This window comes from Amblyomma maculatum, chromosome 5 (assembly GCF_055883805.1).
Source record: "Amblyomma maculatum isolate TAMU_Amacu chromosome 5, ASM5588380v1, whole genome shotgun sequence".
Lineage (NCBI taxonomy): Eukaryota > Metazoa > Arthropoda > Arachnida > Ixodida > Ixodidae > Amblyomma > Amblyomma maculatum.
This window is the reverse complement of record NC_139348.1, coordinates 47,624,308-47,647,154: the sequence shown is the minus strand read 5'-3', so window position 1 is coordinate 47,647,154 and position 22,847 is coordinate 47,624,308. Positions and strand designations below refer to the sequence as shown.

General features: G+C 42.5%; 2 protein-coding genes across 2 annotated transcripts in view; both read right to left on the bottom strand.

The window, feature by feature from the left end:
• On the bottom strand, positions 1–9,871 carry LOC146188255 (uncharacterized). Its single transcript, XM_084605014.1, has 5 exons — positions 9,866–9,871; positions 5,520–5,648; positions 4,559–4,762; positions 3,001–3,565; positions 1–17 (listed from the first exon to the last, which is right to left on the bottom strand). Exons 1-5 carry the CDS (start codon positions 9,869–9,871, stop codon positions 1–3), a joined length of 921 nt encoding a protein of 306 aa, XP_084461140.1.
• Positions 9,872–19,982: 10,111 nt separating this feature from the next.
• l(2)k10201 (zinc finger protein 511 lethal (2) k10201) overlaps positions 19,983–22,847 on the bottom strand; it is a 6,840-nt gene continuing 3,975 nt past the window's right edge. The window contains exon 2 of the mRNA XM_084603707.1: positions 19,983–20,857. Within this exon, the coding sequence (XP_084459833.1) occupies positions 20,656–20,857 (202 nt within the window). The 3' untranslated portion in view covers positions 19,983–20,655. The remainder of the gene's footprint in view (positions 20,858–22,847) is intronic.

Genomic DNA, 22,847 nt, shown 5'->3' with positions numbered 1-22,847 from the left:
TCAGTGGGGTGGTGGTGCTATATTCACACCAAATCGGTCTAGGGGCGGGGCCTCCGCTTTTCACGTGACCACTGACGTCATAGCGTCGGGGGGGGGGGGGGGGGGAAAGAAACTCCGGCGCGGCGGCCGCGTGGAAAGCGTCGGCAAGGTATACGTCAGCTGCTTGTGTACCCTGCACTTGTTGTGGCAAGCCAGCAGCGGGTACTTAAAATTCCTTACGAACATAATCAGTCTGTCCAGCTATTTATTTACCTTATTTTCTATGTCTTGACCGAAAGAGCGCGCGAATCTCGTTCAGCTTCACAGAAACTCTGGCGCGGCGGCCGCGTGGAAAGCGTCGCCAAGGTATACGTCAGCTGCTTGTGTACCCTGCACTTGTTGTGGCAAGCCAGCAGCGGGTACTTAAAATTCCTTACGAACATAATCAGTCTGTCCAGCTATTTATTTACCTTATTTTCTATGTCTTGACCGAAAGAGCGCGCGAATCTCGTTCAGCTTCACAGCTGGGGCAATAGAAATGTGAGTGATGATGATACAAACTTATTATGTGCACTTCATGTGAGTGTTGTTGCACGATACCTTTAAGTGGGTTTCGTCGGCACTTACCTAGATCATGCACAAAACGGTCGTCATTGAAATCACCAGCTGGCACGTACATATATATCCATTTTACTCTCGGGAAATTAATTTATTCATTTTGTACCCCTTGTCCGTTCTTATGCTGTTGATCCTGTCCATCATATATTTTCTTCTAGTTACAACTCAGGTACGTTTCATGTATTCTTCAATATCATATGGCGGGGCTTTTGCTTCCACTTAACAATATTAATTAAACCGTTAAGAAAAAGAAATAAATAAAATTAAACTGAGCTGATAAGCTAATTATAAAAGAAATGTTTACCATGTCTCTCACAGCAGCATTCATCAAAGATGCCTGCTCTAATTCGATCATACTGAATGTAATTTAAACAATTAATTTTTTTTTTAAACCGGACAAAACTCTTGACCAGCTAGTGAAGCTCGTGGGGCTATTCTAGACCTAACTGGCTCAAGCTGGAACCAACTGAGGATTTTTTCATAAACTATACCCTAACTGGTGGAGATTTCTGCCTGATATATATAGTTAAAAAAAATCTCAGAACTGAAAGCATAACACCATAGCCTTCATAAGTTTAGCAGATAATACAGTACCTGTAGCTTTCACACCATGCATCAACTTTTTATGCAAGTAAAAACAATCGATGCACTCTTCTTCAAGACGGCATGATATATGCAGAGAAGACTTCGAAGTCATTGAAAATTCAAATTTATTTACTATGTGGATTATATTTACATTGGAATATGCAATTTCATTACAAAGAGTACAAAACATGAAGCCATGCACAGAAATTAAAAGACAAACATATATGCACTATGCATGCAATAAAAAATACATGAGAAACTGTAATTTCCAGATATATAGCCTGCACTGTCTGTGAAAACCAGCCTGTCTGTAAAAACAATCAATGCACTCTTCTTCAAGACGGCATGATATATGCAGAGAAGACTTCGAAGTCATTGAAAATTCAAATTTATTTAATATGTAGATTATAATTACATTGGAATATGCAATTTCATTACAAATAGGACAAAACATGAAGCCATGCACAGAAATTAAAAGACAAACAGAGATGCACTATGCATGCAATAAAAAATACATGAGAAACTTGCTGTAATTTCCATATATAGCCTGCACTGTCTGTAAAAACCAGCCTAAAGAAAGGATAATCCGCACATGGTATACAGTACTTGTGACTAAGGTGTATGCATGGTAAACTCTCTTCTTTTTGGAAGTATTATATGCGTGTCTTTCAATTTGCACACCATTGCCATCACCTTGACCGCACCCACAGCAGGGCAAAGGCCTATGCTATATATGTACTTTCAATAAATTAACCATGTCTTGTGCCAGCTGCACCCACTTTAGTCCTCACAAACTTCTTGATCTCATCTGCTCACCTTTCTGCCTCCCTCTGTGACATTTACCTTCTCTTGAAATCCAGTCAGTTACCCTATAGAGATCATCGGCTAGCTTGCCTGAATATTAAATGCCCTATCATGTTTATTTCTTCTTGGTTTCGACTAGAATATTGGTAACTCACGTTTATTCCTGGCCACTCTCTCTGCTCACTTCCTGTCTCTTAGTGCTAAACCTATCATTTTCTATGCCAAGCTGTCTGCACTGTCTAAAAGCTACGCTGAACCCTTTTTATTAGCCTCCTTATTGCTGCCCAATTGGTGAGTACTGAAAAGATACAGCTATCATATATGCTATTTACTTTTTTTGAGGGATACTACTAGTCAGCTGCCATTCATGATCTGAGAGCTAGTACCTGCCAATTGTTCTTCAAGTCAATTTTATTTTTCAAGTTATTTGACTGCCATCGAAGCGACAGGCGGTTGCTATACCTGTAGTAAGAAGCCATATTTCCTAACTACTTCCAGGTCCTTGCTACCTATCATAAACTCCTGTTTGATACCCTAGCCTGTTAAGTGTTACTTTCATTTTCTCCATATAAAATTTTAGTCCTATTATTCTATCTTGCCTGTCTAAATTCGTCCCCTGAGTTACTTTGCAAGGCACCATTATCAGAATCACAGGTTACTAAGGCATCGTCCTATGTCCTTCAGTAAAAAAAAAAAAAAAAAAAAAAAAAAAAAAAAAAAAAAAAAAAAAAAAAAAAAAACTCAATTATTTGGTGAAATGAGAGACAGGGCACGACTGTGCCAAATTTCTGAGCCAATAATTGTAATGGTGTTATTTGTCGTGTAGCCGCCTTCGTTTAGGGAGAGGCTTCAGAGATGAACATCCTTTTACCGGTGAACTTCGGACATGCAAGCCAGAACTCTCTGGCACAGAACTGGCTAGCCTTCTGAAAGCATAGTAAAAAAAATCATTCATTTCGGAGAGAACTTCCTCATCATGACAATGATAGAGGATCGAACTGCACTTTTCCCAACCTTCCACAATTTTTTTATGCATTTCTGAAGGCCCTGTACGAACTGCTGGCTCAGACACTGTAGTCCCAGAGGTTTCTGTTAAGTTTTCATCTGCCTCAGCATCACTGCAGGACGATGAAAGTGTTGGTGTAGAATGGTCCAAAGTAATATGTGGCCCATTCAGGTAGGCATGAGGCAATGACAAAAAAGAATACCCATCAGCAAATTTAAAAATGGCACAGAAATGTTTACAGGGGTACTTATGTTTACGGAAGTCAAGGCAAGTGCAAGTGGGCTTGCTAAAGTCAACAGTGTGAGAAATGTTCCCACTTCTCTCAGAACGGACACAAAATGTTCTTTCAGTAGGCAACGCAACTATATCAGCTTGTGTGTATTCTTCTGCATTTACAATCCTCCTCAACATATGCTTGATAAAGTTGTGAGGTCGTCCATGAAGGTATGCGGGGACGTTCTCGCTGTATTGTCTGTAAAGTGCAGACTGCCTCATTTCTGCTTCCACAAATTTTTTTTCACAGTCTGGAAGGTATGAATGTATCAGCACAGTAACAAGGGAAGTGAGAGATCGCTTCCCACTTGCACTTTTCACGTAGTGTGCCTTTAGTACTCTATTTTGCGCCTCAATGCCATTGTTTGTTGTGAGAACATCATATTCAAGGCGGTAGAAAAGAACCCAAAGCTCCTTCACATCAAGCCAAACTGTTTCAAAATAATGTTGAAACTTTTCGTTCTTCCAATACTCCGAACACATAAGTTCTTCCAATGCTGTTTGAAATTCACCTGCATTACACGCATTGCCTACACGTTTCATAAGGTTCAGAGCTTCGCCAGGATGTGAAACACCATTTTCTGTTCTGCGGAGCCACCTATGCCATGCCTGACACCTGTGAAAATCACAGATTGATATTTTACTTTCAGGAAATGTTTGCCGTATGGCGTTCATCTCGGCTTGACAGTAGTCCACCATCCAATATTGTGGTGAAAGATGACCAGCCCATTTTCTGAAAACATTCAAAGCTTCAGCAATGCAAGCAGCAGTTTCAAAGTGCACAATAAATGCACCAGCAGTTGTGTAGCCTGATGGTGTTTTCACAACGAGAAGAAAAAGGGGGAGGGCATAATCACTTGTTTTGTGTGTAGAATCTAAGCAGATAACTGCACTTCCATATTTTGAAAGCATATTTTTCATAAATTTTGATTGATAACAAAAAAGCAGTGTCTGCTCACACTCACTTGCAACACTCTCTTCCATATTATCAGACATGCAACTACTTTCACTCTTGTTTACAGCATATGGCCGGAAACTTTCAGGTTGCTCATTTTGAATTCTTGTGACCAGATTCAGTGCATTTGTTTGGTCAACAGTGCTGAAGCGGTCTTTCCGAAGAGTGTTTTGGATGTGGTTGCTAATGTCCTTAGCAGTAGGGAAAAATGCTCTGCTACTGCTGTCAGGTTTCTCTTTGCCTGGAAAAAGCACATCATGCACATGGTAATGAAGGCACTTTTTCATGTCAGAAACAGATGTGATGCCTTCCTTCACCAGCACACCTATTCGCTCAACTAAACTCTTATCTACAGTCTGGCTGAAACCCTCCATTTCATTGAAGCCATGATTACAATGAGAACAGCAGTCAGCAATAGCAACATATACTCTCTCCTCAGTGGCCACAGCTCTTGCTTCTTGAAGTGCTTCTTGGAGGTTGTTAATCTTTTCTGATTTCAGTCCGTTTGCCTTAATGCGACCACACGGTTGGGGTATGTCCACCTAGAAAAATATTATCAGGAATCAATTTACGAATTAAGCCATGAGTAAAAATTGTAGGAGACAACATAGGATAATGCGACCAGTGCACATCTCCCAGGTTTTGCTATGCGAGGGAAGAAGTGAATCAAGCAAGTAGTTAACGTCTTCAGGATACGACTTGGCTACAGAAAATTACTGAGCAGCTTAAGTGAAGAGGCATGCTCTGTGGTATGCTTGAACTCACATACATTAAAAATAAAAGGTTAAAGGTCGAATGACTATTGTTGGCTGCACACAATTAACTGGCTTTAAATGGACAGACATCCGGACACATGGGAATGTGCAGGGAGTAGAGCATATGCCACATGGCCATTTGCGACTGTTACTTGATGCAAAAGAAATGCACATCTTGTAAGAGCTGCTAGCTAAATGTAAAATTTGCTTTCATTTCATTCTATGTTTCGAGCTTTAATTAGAGCACAAGAATAATGGTTAGTTTTTTCTGTTTGATTGCTGCCAAAAAGAAACTGTTACAATGAGAAGAGTAGCAAGCAATCGCGACATAGATTCTCTTCTCAGTGGCCAAAGCTCTTGTCTCTTGAAATGCTTTGTGGAAGTGGGCAATGGCTTCTGCGCAGTAAATATGCTAATGGATAATGGACACAGAACTTGGCCCACATACTATAGTGTGTGAATGCAAATGGACAGCATAAGAATACAGATAAGTTCTAGAGATCTTGCTCTTTAGCCTGTCTAGTACATATTGCTGTAAATATACCTTGAAGTCAGGAAAAACTTGAATCCACTTCAGACTCAAGGTTGCTGGGCATCCTTTTTTTTTTGTTCCTTGGATGTTGAGCCGTTTCTTTTCAAAGGTTTCCTTTGTCCAGTCTTCTGGAGCCGGGCTCTGAAATGTATATACAATTTGTGGAAATCAGTATTGCATTCTCTTGTAAAACTGTACGAATACATGAAGACCGGTGACAAATCCTGTCGGTGCACTTATAATGAAAAAAAAAGCAATGGCCTAGCGCTTTGACACACTATTACGAACTATCATTTGATAACTGATTATCAACAGTTGAAGTCATTAATTTATGAAAGAAATGTGCAGTAAGAATGTTGTGACTGACAAAATTAGGGTAATTCGATGGTTACTATCTTGTGGTGAATTGAAAAGAAGTGCTCTAGCTGATGATGGTTTAGGGAATTTTGTTCATGCACATGAAAATCACAAAATCAGCATCTGGATTAAATTATTGAGATAATGCAAAGCAAATATACCACTAAGTCAGCGTATCTACAGTGAGAATAGAAACTGTTACAGGGCCCAACTTTCACTAGACCTTTTCACTGCACACACACCAAGAAAGCTAGGGTACACACACACACACACACACACACACACACACACACACACACACACACACACACACACACACACACACACACACACACACACACACACACACACACACACACACACACACACACACACACACACACACACACACACACACACACACACACATATATATACACATACATATATATAGTAAGCTCAGATATAGTGAAGTGAATCTGCAGTCTCATTTTTCCTTCCAGAAAACGACTTATTTTTGTTTGCAGTGAACATACCTCAATTTTGTTACAGGAAAGAGCGCCTGGCCATGACCAGGCACTCGGAGGCAAATATGTAATTACATGAGGCAAATACATGAATTACATGAGGCAAATAAGTAATTCGGAGGCAAAAATATGTATACCGACCAGAAACGATTCAATAGCACCCAGCAGAATGGCCTAACCACAGAGCTTGTGAGTAGCGAGAAGAAGCCAACTTTTGAAAATCAGTGCGGGTGGGAATCGGCAAAGCGGTCGTGGGAATAAGGCTAAAGGAAGGCGCCACGGGCCGTTGAGGATGTAAATGACAATAAAAATGGAGTAAACATTTGGGAATGAAAGGAAGTGGGGAACAATAATAATAATTGGTTCAGAGGAAGGTTAAGACGCAGTATCTGTCACACTTGTTTCTGCGGGCACCTGAACCGCGCCACGTTTACAAGTATGAAACATAGTATATTAAGGCAGCAATGACACAGTGTGCGGGCCGCAGTGTTACGGGCTCGCCAATGTGCATGATCACGCAAATATATATATATATATATATATTTCACATAGAATAAAACTGATATTTCTAGCCGTTTTGTATATATGCAAGTAACTGACCTCAATGGATGTGACAACATTAATGGTGGTAACTGAAAAATAAGGTATACATATTTAGGGGATCGAGAATTAAGTTGTTTAATTCTAGTGCTCTGAGAAAACGACACAGTTCAATAAGTATATAGACAATTAATTACCACGCAGCGCGAGCTTTGAGATATGCCATCATGTATTAGATATATAAACCCTGTGCGTGCAATTTGACTGCATGATTATTTCATATCATAAGGCCACTCGAACCATGCAGCAAAGATCTTTACTGAATATATATGTGTATATATATATGTGTGGGGAACAATAAGGTATACATATACATATATATATATATATATATATATATATATATATATATATATATATATATATATATATATATGTGTGTGTGTGTGTGTGTGTGTGTGTGTGTGTGTGTGTGTGTGTGTGTGTGTGTGTGAAAGATCGATATCGCGATGATGGCCGGACAGTTTCATATATCACTAAGCCCGCGCGCGTCGAACTCTAACAACGCCGGAGGCCATCAACAAGCAGCCGACGAATTCGTCTATTCCGGCTGCTTAATTGTGAAGGAAGGAAAGGTGTGCGCGGAACCCCCGAGGAATTCCGAGCAGTGAACGATCGTTGACCTCGTGCTGAAGGCAGCACACTGATTGCTAGCCCAGTTACAGCTAGGACCGGCGGCCCCTCGATCGCGTTTCCAGTTACCACGAAAGCCAGCCAACGGCCTGCACTGAGCACAGGAAATCACCTACGCCATCAAGCTGATGGGCGCCTGGCTCCTGTCAGCAAACTGAAGCGGTGTACACAATGCATCCGGCACCCCGCGGCCGACGGCGAGAACTCACTTAAAAAAAGAAAAAGAAAAAAAGCAGAGGGTTGAGGGTCTTAACTATCTATGGTCATGGAATGTTGGCGCGGTCGATGCCCTGGCATCAAGCTCTGCTCGTTGTACTATCGGGGAGAAACTTTTCAGGACGCGTCATGGAATCGAAGACCAATGCATATTACTGGTGTCAAACAGATACAAGTAGACCCGCATATATGCTGTGACATACATGCGGAACTTAGCAGAAAAAAATTATTTTCTCGTGACCTGCATTTCTGCAGCCGACTAATTTATATGCATAATACCGCTTTTACTACATATATATGTAATAATAAATGCAATTAACATCATTGAGCTGCTGCCACACATTTTTTATCTTTTCTCCCCGCGAGCCTTTACCTAAGAAATATATATATAGATATATGCACGCAGATTTGTGCATATTTACAGGCAGTTAGAGGCACACAGGTGAAAGGCTAAATTTCGAATGCTAGTTGAATTAAAAAAAAAAAAAGAAAAACACGTATAACCATCACCAATTTCAAAATCTTGCACGTACCGCTTTGTCACTCTTCCAGTATTCTTCGCTGAGGATGCAGACTTTTACAACTTCTCTCTCTACCCGGAAAGGCACATCCATAAGAATTTTTCGGCCATGATGAATCATGGAGAACATATATCGTGCTGAAAATAGGCATGCATTTATCAGGTTCGTATAAATGACTCCCGACGCGCGCACGCACACACACACACTCTCTCTCTCTGTCTCGCGCGCGCGCACACACACGCAAATAAATTTTGCTCAATCCTTGCTACAAACGAAAAGCGAAATTATTGTTCTTATATGTACTGTATAAAGTTCACATTACAGCATTACACAGCTCGCCTTAATTCTAGCCTTCTGCTGTCGTGCTGCAGCTAAATGGCTAAATAGAGTGATGCTTGCATGCGTACACATACATATATTACTGGCTAGAAGTCCGTTACTGTGAAAGGAACTTACCTTTGGATGACGCATCAAACTCTCGTGAAGTCCGCACAGCATACTTTACGTTGCCAGCCGCTAGAGATCTCTCCAACTTCTTTAAATCATCTTCGCATTTCAGGTATCCATGCCAGTAGTCTCCTTCCTTATGTATGTCGCTAAGATAGCGTCGCAGAATGAGCTCCTGACGTTCAGGAGCATCACTCATGGTCGCGAGGAAACAGTGGAACGGATAGAGAAGATCGAGAAGAGCGCGCGCGGATGAACAGCCGAAAAAAGCGCGCGGAATTTTATGTTTTTTTCTTGCCGAAGCCATGACGTCAGTGGTCACGTGAAAAGCAGAAGCCCCGCCCTTAGCGTTTTTTTTATTTTGTTTTTTTTTTTCATAATCATGACTTCAGTGGTCACGTGAAAAGCGGAGGCCCCGCCCCTAGACCGATTTGGTGTGAATATAGCATCACCCCTGAGGGGGGCCCGCCAGCTGCACTAGTTCAAGTCGTGCAGCACTGCCGTCCTCGTTTTGCCAGTGCCGCCACGCGTTAGTGTAGAAACTGGCACTGCACGGTCACGTGACCATTTGGCACCGCTGCAGAGACCGCAGAGTTTTTGCTAAACTAGGCCTGCACGGTATCTGAACTTGCGTGAGAAGATACCGTAGTGCAGAGGGCGTTAGGCTACACTCGGAAAACCCTTCCTCTATGCAGAAAACGAATGGCAAAGTGCAGCACGAAAAAAAATTATAAAAAGTAATTCATGTAGTGCAGGTGATTCGAACGGACTAGTGCAGACGGCGCGCGCGGTACCGGCAAAACGAGGACGGCGGCGCTGCACTACTTGAACTAGTGCAGCTGCACAGCTGGTGTAGCCAAATCGAAGAGACTTCCATCGAATTGAAACGCGAGTCCGTGCTGGCAAATAGTTCCTAAATGCTTCGTGAGTTCCAGCAAAACTAATACATTTACTCAATTCGACATTAGTCGTTTGCTCACCCAACAGGTAAAACGCCGAATTCTGATAGTGAATTTCAGCACTGTGGACTCTTCAGGAAATCGCTTTGTTGTTCTGCGCCACTCAGTTTTTTTCCTACCTCCATGGCTTCACCGCTTCACTGCATCCCTCTTCCGCCGTGGATCCCAACGTAACGTTACTAGAACCAGTTGGTGAGTTTCATACTTGCGAGAAGAATAAGAGCGGCCATATCGCCGGATCAGCTGCTGTTGGGGACGGGAGATGATCCGAAATGCGTATGTTCGCTTGAGGTATCCGAATCAGCACTCGGAGCGTAGCGTGGAAGAAACGTGCGCGGAGTCAGCGTGGCGTTGGTGATGGATGTCAAAAAGGAGCTGAAGGAAAACGATGGAAAAATTAGCGCCCACAGAATGCAGACGAGAGACGACGACTTCACGAAGTGCGCATTGCTGTCTTGTGCACTACATCGGTCTTTTTTTTTCGCCGTAATCTCAACTGTCGCGCGCCTTTCGTGACTCGCAAGTGCGAACATTACCGCTGATTTCAACGCTTGCGCCGACGTTACTGGACTGTGCGCCGACTGCTCCATTCAGGAGTGAGAAGAGGGGCAGGGACTCGCTGTTGATTGAGCGGGATGACATCGTCGATTGGCAGCAAAGATACCTGCATGACATCGCGAGGTACAGGAAGGAAGACCGAATATTTTTTTTCGGGACGAAACGTGGGTAAATCCAGGACACAATTTCTCGACTGTGTGGATAGACACGACTGTTGCTTCCCACCGCGACGGTGGTCTGACGACGGTTCTGAAGCAGCCCTCAGGAAAGGGGCAGCGCCTGATCGTGACGCATATCGGTAACGAGTATGGTTTCGTTTACGGTTGCTTTGATGTCTTTCGCGGCAAAAAGACCGGCGACTACCACGAGGAGATGGACGGCATAAGCTTCGAGAGGTTGTTTCATGCTGTTCTGGAGAAATTGCCACAAGGTAGTGTTTTGTAGTAAACAATGCCTTGTACAACTCGCCGTTGGAAGAAGTAGTGCCTTCGACTGCTTCTCACAAGGAAGTAGTGCAGGATTGGCTGACAGTGAAAGGTGTTATTTAGCAACAGAAAATGCTTAAAAAGGAGCTTCTGAAACTTGTGGCCTCTGTAATACATGAAGTAGCGTGCTGATAGTGCAGCCGAAAGGGTAGGGCGTGTTGTGCTGCAGCTTCCACCCTACCTCTGCGAGTTCAACACAATCGAGCTCAGATGAAGCACGGTATGGCAGCAAGGAATGCAACATTTAAGCTGATAGATGTAGAGGTTCTCCTTAGAGAAGAAGCCTCCAAGGTGACAGCAGAACACTGGGCAAATGCTGTCAGGCATGTCATCCGATATTGAAAAAAAAAGTTTACGGAAGACAGAAGTGGCAGTGCACATGTCCAGCCCATCATCCATCTGGATAAAGATGACATGGACTCTGAAAGTGATGTGTCTGGAGCAGAGCCCCTCGAAGACTTGTACAGCTAGCACCTAACTGGAACTCCATTGCCTCACTGCTGACTTTGCTGCTGTTGAAAAAACACTGCTCTAATTTGCTGTGACTAATTCTACAGTACATGCTGCGTAGCTCACTCAGCCAAGATCGCCTTCTGATGTAGCAGTGGCAACGGGAAACTGCTCAAGTGCTTCATTCCTGACCCCATTTGCTGCAGTTAACAGAGTGGTGTGTGTGTGCCATATGCGTGGCTTGGTGTCGACTGCATTCAGTTACAGCAGTCAGCGCTACAAAAAGTGGTTCAGTGTTAATTTTTTTTTTTTCATCTGCTGTGGTTAACTCAGTGGTGTGTGTGTCGTATGCGTGGCTTGGTGCTGACTGCATTCAGTTACAGCAGTCAGCACTACAAAAAGTGGTTCAGTGTTCATTTTTTTCATCTGCTGTGGTTAACTCAGTGGTGTGTGTGTCGTATGCGTGGCTTGGTGCCGATTGCATTAAGTTACAGCAGTAAGCACTGCAAAAACTGGTTCAGTGTTCATTTGTTTTTTTGTTTTTTGTTTTTCATCTACTGTGGTTAACTCAGCGGTGTGTGTGTCGTATGCGTGGCTTGGTGCTGACTGCATTCAGTTACAGCAGTCAGTACTATAAAAAGTGGTTCAGTGTTCATATTTTTTCAACTACTGTGATCAGTGGTGTCGTATACCTGGCTTGGTGCTCACTGCCATTCACATATAGCAGTGAGTGTGAGGAAAGCAGTTTGAGTGTTTCATTCCTAATCTTATTTGCTGTGATTAACTCAACAGTGCATACTGTGTAGCTCGCTCGGCCAAGATCGCCTTCTGATGTAGTAGCGAGCACGAGAAAAGCTGCCTCTGTGTTTCATTCGCGATCTCATTTGCTGTGATTATTATGGAGTATAATGGGCAAATTTAATGTCATTTCCAATAAGTTTAGTTCCCTTCAAGAAGCGCTACATTGATTGTGCGGTGCTATATAGGGAAGAAAAGTGTCGTTCAGAATGAGTCATTTTCTGGAAATATCCTCTACAAGAAAGCATGAATTGATGGGAGAGTTGGTTTTGCATGATGGACGTGAAACAGGGTAAAGGCTGATGCACCTGTCCATCCGTGACATATTTCTTTTGGCAATGGCATGACGAACTCTGGGCCAACATATTGGATACGGTGTTAACGTCTTCTGAACACGCATGATGCATACATAGTCCCCGCACAACCTGCTTTTTTAATCTGAAAATAAGGAGATTTAGTATCATGCTGGCAGTGTGCTCTGTGGCGGGTTTAGAACACTGGCATTGTTCTAAACTTTTTCTGGAAATAAAACCACAATGTCACTCTATAGGTATTTTCTCCACTGAGAGAGACTTACTCCTCTCGTGTGCAGCATGCGGAGTGAAGTGACTGAAGTGAGTTCGCTAAACTCACTAAGAGCTGAATGCAATCAGCAGTGAGTGATATCCTAAGGTTTATCATGTGACACTGTGCAGATGGCATCAAAGGCCTGTGGTGCTCGTTAAAAGTGATGAAATTTGCCCATGTTATGGTATAAATGAAAGGTGCATGTCTGCGTAGCTCGCTAACCCAAAATTGTCTTCTGGCACCTTGAGGATTAAAAAAGATCTGCTTCAATGTTCAATACCAACTGTGTCTTCTGACACATTAGAGAGGAAGAGATAGTTGCTTCAGTGTTCCATATCTGATCAGATTTGCTCTCCTGATGGTATGTGTGGCGTGGAAGTCAATCTGCATTTGCATGGCTAGCTGCAGCTTCTAATACAGGAGTTAAGATGAGGAAAGAAGTATCAATAAATTTATGGCCTGCTGCACAAAATCTAGAATATGCCTTTTGTAGAATTTTTATGTTAATAGAATTGATACGCCATGTTTAGACACATTATTTGGGCGTCACTTTGCCTTCGTGCACAGTACCGTTTGCATTCAATGGCACACCTGTGGAAACAGTTTCTTTCTGAATGGATGTAGCTATTATGGCAGCCATGTGAAAGCTAAACCTAGACAAATATTGGATAATGGCACAGAAATGCAGACCAGCTGTCACCTTGCTCTGTGTTAATGTGCGTCGGGCACCCCAGGACAGCATTCAGCCGAGTGGTAGAAAATGCAATAACACTTTCTATACATCCACCCGTAATCCACATCCCATGTCTCGAACAGCGCACAGAATTGTTTTTATAGCACAGATCACTAAGCGGGCCGTATATACAAATACTTGATCGCATAATTGAAAAAGGCATCAGTTTGCGTGCCCCAGTTGTGATATGTTCCCCTGATGTGTCAAGCTTGTAAAATAATACAAGAGGTCATAGCCTGCCTTCCAAGTACTGTTGTGACATGCTACTGCAGCTTCACTGTGTTCAGATGTTGACGGCAAAAGTTTTTTTGTTTTGGTGACAGTGATGCGATGTGACTGCGTGGCAGATTAAACGGGCGCACACATACACAGGCTACCCACTGTTACTTTGCAGAGTATGTCCGCATGCATATAAGCTTCTAATCCAAGCCACCGGCTACAGGTGCCGCTAGTGATGTGAAGCTTTTCTCATATGCCTGCACTTTCCCCTGCGAATCAACTTATTAGAAGGGCCCCCAAAAACCTAAAATAAAGCCTCGCTCCTTCCCGGTAACTTAAAACATATCATAAGTATCTGCCTAGACAAAATCCTGCAAGAACAATGCTGTATGCCAACTTTGTAGCTTTTTCTTAGCCTTGAGTGATGACAGAGAGCCCAGAGCAGCGCTGCAGAACTAAGAACTTAATTTGCACCTACATCTTTGTCGTGCACAGGGTGTCTCTGACCCACCTATTCTTTTTGAAAGCAAGTCACTTTCTACTCAGTGGACTGGCGTCTGCTTAATGAAACATGCGATGGCCTTGACCTGTGTATCATGGTCTTTCAAGTTCTATACTTGTTAAAATAATTCAGCTACACTAGCCATTCGAAAGTTGCTCAGACTCTCTCGTTCAATGTATGCAGCCAGTGAGTACATAGAGGTGTTCACTTTAACAGTATGTCGGTGAACACTGGCGCCACAACGTGAGAACTGCATGCAGTGCAGCGTCCAAACCATCATCATGTTCGCTACTGGCAGGTACCAGCGCTATGCTGTACCTGAAAATGAAGTGACCCACTCTCTTGGCGCTTATTACACCCGATTGTGTGCCACAAGATCCGTCATAGCAGTTGAGAGTCTCTGAGCCCCCAGAATAAACATCTCCACAGTAGCACAAATGCTTCGTAGTGCTAATTGAGGATGATCATTGTTCACTGTGGTCTATGATATACCACGGCCGGTCTCGAGGGAGAGAGCGCGCGCTCTTTCTTATGGCCTTTTCAATCGCCGCGGGAACAATGGGAACTTTTTTCCTTGAGTTACGATCTCCGCCACCGCAAGGGGCGCGACCTGCTCACTGTTCGCTCCGCATCTGCTTCAGCGGCGGCGGGTCGCTTTTGCCTGGTTTCGCGCTGTCGCTCGCGAGTTTCGTGGTGAGTGCAGCCCCGAAATTAAAGAGCACAGAAGGTAGATGCTGCAGCGGCATGTCGTCAACGTACCACACGTGAATGGATATAAAAAACACTGTCGTTCAGCAAACGTTCGACAAGCATGGCATACATTGCGGCACGGTAGCTACTTTTGTCCATTCTAATCCGAATTTTCCCCAAGCCTGTACAAGAATAGGAACAAAAAGAAAACTGAATGACCAGTGATCACATCAAAGCTTCTTCAAGGCTAACATGACAGCAACTCGTCTGCAACAGCAAAACCGTCTTTCAGCACTAGATGCGAAACTATTCATGTAGCACCGAAGATGAAAATAATTTCATAAAAATGTAATGTAAATTGCAAAATGCTTGCATGATATAAAGTATTAGTATAACAGTCAAAGTAAACGTTGTAGGGTTGAGTTCTAAATGTTATTACAATTCATATATTACGCAATGTGTGGTATTATAAAGATTATTTTAATTTTGGAAATAAACATTTTTTTAAAGAAAAGTTTACATGAGATTACTTATTATGAAAGCAAAAAATGGTTTGATATTCATGACACCACTAGTGCTCGAAGTGGTAAAAAGAGGCCAATAAATGATGAAGGTGATAGTCGATGCAGTGACTTACAAATGAGTTCACCTGCTATATCGAAAGTATGCAAGAAACTTCTAAAGCGTTAAAGAAGGACACTCTCACTGAAGACTCATTTCAAGCCTTATATAGCGACCCATTGAGGCTCTCTTCGGGAAAGTAAGTTTAATGTGCGGAAGGGAATGACATATGCTAGATGCGAAGGCCGTAACAGCTAACGGCACATGACTACATTGTCAAGACGGACGTTTCATCTGAGAGCAAAATCAAGGCACTGAAGGAAATGATGGTATCTCCTACCATCCCATTTCCCACTGTCACATATTCCGGTTCACCTTACGTCGCTGGATATATCGTTTAGTTAATCAACTTCGGGTGTGACGCTTGCGCTATTCTTCTTGAAACTAGCGAAAGAAACAACACCATGTAGTACGCTCTTCTATGAGGACAATGTACTAGCGGACTGCATTATCTGAATCCAGAGCTTGTTGCCCTATTGGACAAGCTTTTTTTTTTTTTCTTTTGAAAAAGCTGTCCTTCACCTACTACACACAAATGTTCTCGAAGTACTTAAGATCCTGATTCAGTCAGCATTTCAGAACTCAACACTGAGTTGCCAGAAAGGAATTGACAACAGCTATGTTATTAGGTCCGCTTCTTTGATATTTGAAAAATTTTTCAGAATTCTTCTTCTCAATTAATTATACCAGGAAAGTGACAGAGAAGACCGAGAAGCCAACTCCTTATATGCACAAGCCGTGCAGGAAGATTTTGAGCCTGAATTTTCTAGACGCAGGTCACATTTTGATGAATTTATGAATATATAGTGCAATGTGTAACTTTGAAGGACAATTTTTTTATTGTTTGCCGCTCTTTTCGATTCTGCTTAACTGTGTATGCCCATTTCCTTGATTAAAAGTAGCCGCGAGACTACATATACATCTTCGGTCTTTCAACCGACCGATATGTTTTGAACGAAGCTAAAACAGCCCACTCCACTAGACAAGTGGAATTTTTACTATATGAATAAATTTTTGTTCTTTACTCTGAATCTGAGACGCACCATGAATTTTCGCCGGTGCCTCTTCTGTTCTAAACGAAAATGGTAGCGGTTGACAGAATCTCCACCCAACAGTTCACCATGCACTCACGCCAGGTCGCGCTACACCTGCTTAAAACATTCAAAGGCAGATTGCATAGCCTGGTAAATTTATTTTTGTACAAAACTTAGGGGTAAAAAATGTTGAAGTGTACCCGAAGCTTCGTTCGACTGTGCACGGCCGCACTGACGAAGGAGCGCGCGCGTGAGCGGATTGTTGACTGTATTTTATTCCTCGTACACGATAAATGTTCGATGTTGATGACGGACTTTGTATAAACCATAAGGGGCGAAATGTCAGGACCTGCCGGTTGCAACTGACGCGGGTGAAGCTAAAAGCGAGCGCGCGTTTGCCTTGCACGTGAACGGCTGTAGCGAGGAGCAGCAGTGGGGCGCTGGCGACCCCATCGAGGCGCGGTGGAAACAGACCCCTTTGGAGAGGCCGTAAGAGAAGAGAAGCGCTCTCTCCCTCGAGACCGGCCGTGGATATACACAGATACCGTCTGCACCCATCCTCTTAATTTGCAGTGTTCCTCATACCTCTCCTCCCCTTTGGGATGTTAAACCGTGTGAAACCGAACCAGAATATAACAATGTGCAAGCATTGTTCAGCACAGTATCGACAGCACTTAAGCTATAGTTTTGGCCTCTAATACCAGGTTTCAATAACACATGCAAATTTGCTTGACAGCTGCGTTTGCTCCCCCAAGAGGTTCCTATATAGTTTGAAAAAGCATTAGCACTTTGAAACACTTTGTACTAAAGCCCGCCGAGGTGGTGCAGTGGTTAGGGCGCTCGACTACTGTGCCCAAGGATGCGGGATCGAATCCCAGCCTCGGCGACCACTTTTGATGGAGGCGAAAAGCTAGCTGCCCGTGTGCTGTGCGATGTCAGGGCACGTTAAGAACCCCAGGTGGTCGAATTTTCCGGAGCCTTCCATTACAGTATCTCTCATAGCCTGACTCGCTTTGGGACGTTAAACTCAATAAACGAACCACTTTGTACTAAAACAGAATTTCTGTGTAGACAAAAGCAAATGTGCCAAGAACCTCCAAAACAAATTATTTTGCTGGAATGAATTTGGGACTATATGCATGAAATACGTAATGTTTTTGATAAGTTTTTTTTTGTAGAAAAATTTAAATTCCTGAAGAAATTAATGATATCATGCATAATATCCAGAGTACTGTTTTTGATTTCAGGGTTTGCATGCAGTTGCAAAATCGCTAGAACTTGGCAGGTGTCAGATTCTATGATGAGAAGTGCACCCCTGCCATGCTTTTTTGCTAAGTCAGTGTGTGTCGGCTTTGGTAGAGTCAGTTGTAAGTGCAGCAGTTCACTGTTAGCACAGCAGCTTGGTGTTAAATGTGGCACTCACTGCTGCTCATGATGCTGAATGCTGCAATGTGCCTTCATAGGATGCAAAGCGTGCACTTCTTTGTCTAGAATGCTATAATTAGTTTCATAGCTTGCATTCATGCAGACAGCCATAACAGCAAAGCTTCTTATTAACAATTCCGGGAGCTACTTAGACGACAGAAACACAGGGCAGGTAGCGCCCATAAAGGCACTAGTAAAAAATTTTTCTAGGCACTGCTTTGCAGCATTTGAAAAATCATCTGAAAATCTATTATTTGAATACAACTATACACTTAAACAAATCCAAAGTGCAGTACTATTATTATTGCGTTTATAAAGCACTTGTTCTCAGAAATAAATCAGCAGCTGCCTATCACAGAGTAAACAGAAGTGAGAAAAAACCCTACCAATTAAGTTACCACATTATGTAACAGTGTTATCTTAGCAGATAACAGAGTTGCACAAGAGCAAAAAACTGTCTCGAAACTAACTTGGCAGCACGTATGCATTCACAATCAAAAAGTGCAAAGATTTCGTTTCTTATTATTGGCGCCTCTCAATTACGTAGATTTGAGAAACAAAGCAAATAAACATTAGCAAAACTGGATCTCAATGCGCCCGGCATAGCTTTCAGACAAATAGCTCGGTATATGCTCTAAAAGGGGCATGTAGTGCTTGACGCTTCATTTACATTCCTCTCCGTTCATCTTATAACTCTTTCTAGCCTTACCGTCATGCACTACTTGCCTACCGAATATCAAACACTTGCGGGCGCATTCACCGATAAATAAGAAACAGCAGTTTCTATCGTCGTGCTCACTGGTGCGATAAGAACATGGGCAGCAATATATTTTCACTGACATCGGAAGGATGAAACGGAAGCCAAATCAACAGACACGCTCACACTTAGAAGTTCACGCACAAAAAAAGAGCATCCTTAGAGGGCGATTAACAGCGCTGTATGGCACACAACCTTTGGAATCACCAATGAATGACGCAAAAATCAGAGTAAACGGGGGCGGTCTCCCGACGGTATGTCAAGTGGCAACGAAAATGCTAGAGCGATCGTTGTCTTCCCACATATAAATACCTCTACACAACCCACAAATAATGCTTATCGCCGATCGAATCCCACCTTGGGATATCAGTACACAGCACTAACATTAGATTATGTGCGTATCTAGTTGGCAACAGCGATGGATGGACGCGACAACTGCAGGCGGCCATTTTGGTAAAAGTCCCCGAGACTGTGAGCGCGGAAGAACACGTTTTTGTTTTTTCTTTTCCCACGTGTGCCGCGACGTCACACATTTGGAGCGATGCCACTGGCTGGAAAGAGGTCCTTTGAAGCCGTTTGCCGCTTTTTTTCTTAACCTGTATCCGACAGGCATCTCCTGAAAGGTATACTATGCATAGTGCCCTTTAGGTCTTGAAGTGACAACTGGGTCTCAGCCAATTATTTTTACCCTGAAAGCTGTCTCCTCAAAACCTAGTCCACAGTTCCAAGCAGCTAAAAGTGCTTTGTACAGACTTGCTGCTATTCTGAATTCATTTAAAAAGGGCAGTTCTTTTAAACTTCTGGTGAAGTGCATCTTAATTATATCCATTAGAGGCAAGCCCCTTGTACTTTAGCAGCATCGAGAGTTTCCTCCGTGCACACAATTGGACTCTGCCAAGTGTTGGGAAAGGGGAAGCAAAGGCCGCTGCTTGCTACTGCGGGCCTCTGAGGAAGGGACCGAGTTGGTCCTGAAACATCGGGTTTTAACAAATATTTTTGGCTGGTGATAGTGTTTCAAGAACCCAACCACGCGGATTTCCACTGAAGATGTTCTCGTTATTCATGTTAATCGACATTCACTGCATTCATAGGTGGGCGTAAGCAAAAACCCAGCAGGTCTAGCATGGGCACAGAAATGCTATGAACACACATTTTACTTTGTTGCCCATGGCATGAAATAGTTTACTCCCTAAGTACCAAATGTGGGATACCTTACAGCAGCTCACATCTTTTTCTCTGCTTTGTTCTTTGTGTTTGTAGTGTAAAGCAACAGTTATGGCAGGAGCAACAATGATTGGAAGTCCCTCATTGCCAAAATATTGGTTCCAATCATGCTTCTCTTAAAATTCACGCTATCCCTCTGCTGCCATCGACCAATCACAAAGTTTCGGACACTATTCTGCTTTGCAATTGGTATTCAAGTTTTATTTCGGGCACTGTTCCAACATTTGTGCATATTTATCTCTTTCATCCACATGAGCTGAACTACCACTTTTTTGACGATGCTTCACTGCAAGAAGGGTGTGGTGAAGCATTCTAAAAACACAATGGGCGTATTTGCAGTACTGTGCCTTACTGCAAAGGGCACAGCAGAGACATGAGTTCGGAGCCGTTCAACATTCTCGACAGTGTGCGCTTCAAAGCAAGTATTTTGATGATATCACAAAAAACCATCATTGTCACTTAGTTTTTATCCTAAATGTAGACAACCAAGTTTCAGGCTTTCATTAGATATTATAAATGATTCTGATGCAAATGATTTTTGGCAGTTTGTTTGTATTTGTAACATTTCCCCCTTGAAGTTTGAATTAATGAAATTTTGATGTAAAACTTTTTAGAAAATATCTTGTCGTTGCAAAATAAAATATTGTTCAGGAATATAGCAGCCAAGTTTCAGTCCAGAATAACAAATGGATAGCAAAATGAACAGCTCAAACCATGCACCACATATTCAGAATGAACGCTTTGAAGCCTGTAACGTGCTTGATGCAACCACCAGCAGTAACTTCTGAAAGTTTAACACTAAAGCAGGCAGTGTTGCTTGGTGTAGAATCAGGAGTCCTGCAACCTTTAACTGTCCAATGCCTCTGCAATGTCCATCATGTTAAAGTCTTGCGATGTCTGGGGGGATGCAAACCTCTGCTGGTGCCAAGCAACACTGGAGCCACGTCCAAAGCAGATAGTGCGTGGAACGCCGCCACGAAGCACAGGCCTTGCTTTGGGCTTCTCTTGCAGAGGCACTGGTGGGAAGTAAGCAAAGCCAGCCGGGTACCTGCAAGGAAATGACAAACATACGACTCTTTCAGTACCCACAGTCAAGTTGAAGATTTTGAGGACCAAGATTACTCAATTATCTCTAATTGTCCTTGCTCTGCACAGCATTCGGGCAGGTTCCAGCTGACTTTTGGTTGCTTCTCAATCTGAGCTTGTTCCCTCATAAGCCATTGTCTGTTACCCTCAAATTATTTTCAAGCGAGTGCAACAAGCAGCCATTCATAACCTGCAGCGCAACCACCCAACCAACCAACCACCCACTCCTGTTTTTGCGTTAATATCTTTCTCATCAAAAATTAATCTAGCATACTGAAAAGAACTTTCAATGTTCATCAAAAAGAGAAGGAAATTAATGACGAGTGCATGAAAATGGCATCGAAACAAAAATAGGATAAAAGTGAAGAAACAAGGAGGGTGAAAGACAGAAGATGACATGGTAAGGTAGAAGCTAAATTAACACAACGGTATGGAAAAAATAAACAAGAGTAAGTGATGGTGAAACAGGGCTCAAACTATAAACAAAAGGGATGAAAACACAATTTGCATGTTCAAGGAGTCATCTCGAATGTGGTTTTTCAAATGCTCTTTGTGCCAGCACTGGTGTGCATTAGCTGGGAAAAATTTGTTTCATGTTATTCAGCAACTGCAACAAGCCTGCTAGATGACTGGTATGTACAAGTAGTGTGTCCTACATCATTTTCGATTAAAGGAGTTCAAGTCTGCAATTTGTGTGCATGTCTCGTTTTTGTTTCTTGTCCAAAATGTTTATGTTTCCTTTCTGAACACTTTATAAAGTTTTCTGGTAAGAGTAAGTTTTCTGGTAAGAGTAATGGTAAGAGTAACACTTGTAATGCTTATGGAGAGCAGCTTCACGTAAAGAAGAAAATATTGCAAAAGTTTAACGTGACTAAACCTAGTAAACATGTGAAAGCACTAGTTTGACATCGCTTATCCTAATAGACGACATTGCCATCTTCTCGCCTGCTGCTATTCATGCTACCTTGCTATAATTAGTGGTGTAGGTTTTGGTCTTCCCAATCTTTTCGAAGCCAACGTAATTTTAGGTTATTGTTAGGTTTTCTAGCCCACACTGTATATTAATCATGCTGCAGTGAAAGCTCGTTTCCAAGTTCCAAAAGTGCTAAAACTACAGCACAGGTCCAACAGAGTGAGGTATGGGGTGAACTTGGTGCCCTCAGAGGTTTAGGGGTGGCGGCCACATGCAAAAATTTTGCAGCGTGCACTGAGGCATGTTATCACTGTTTACATTATACACATTAAATTTACCTGAATATTCAAAATAATACAACCTAGTCACATATACAACATTGCTTCCCTAGGTTAACAAACCATTCACAACACCTCGAATTTAACAACTGTACCTCTTTCGTCACTCACCACACACCAACAGGTCTACTACCAGGCTCCTCCTTCCACTTATGGACACCAATAATACACTAGAATTTAGCGAACTAACGAATGGAATAGTCTTTATAATGATTTTCAGTTTTGACCTACCCTGTGTACCTTTCACAATCTTTTTTTACTTAACTTGCCCTGGTTGTTATTTTGTTTTGTCCGTGAATGTTGTTTGCAGTGTTTGAACAAATGCGTTTATTTGATGTCACCACTGTTGTTAGTTCTTAGTACGATCATGTAATTTTAAACAGTTATGTTATGCTGTCAAAACAACAAATGTTCTATGTTTTTGGGTCCTTGAAGTTCCACTTTTATATAATAAGTGAAAGTTTAGTTTTGTCCCGTGTCTTCTCTTGTGTGTGTTTCCTGTGCGCTTTATCTTTAGTCAACAGGCAATCGTGGCTGCAGACTGGCACAGCAATACAGGTGAAGGCAGTGTCATCCGTAAAGCAGCACATGTTCCAATGCAGGCTATCTCAAACCAGGTGTGTGTGTGTGTGGAGTGTGAATTAAAGAAAGCCCTTTTTTAGTACACTTGATATTAAGTAGCTGTACAAATGAATGAATGT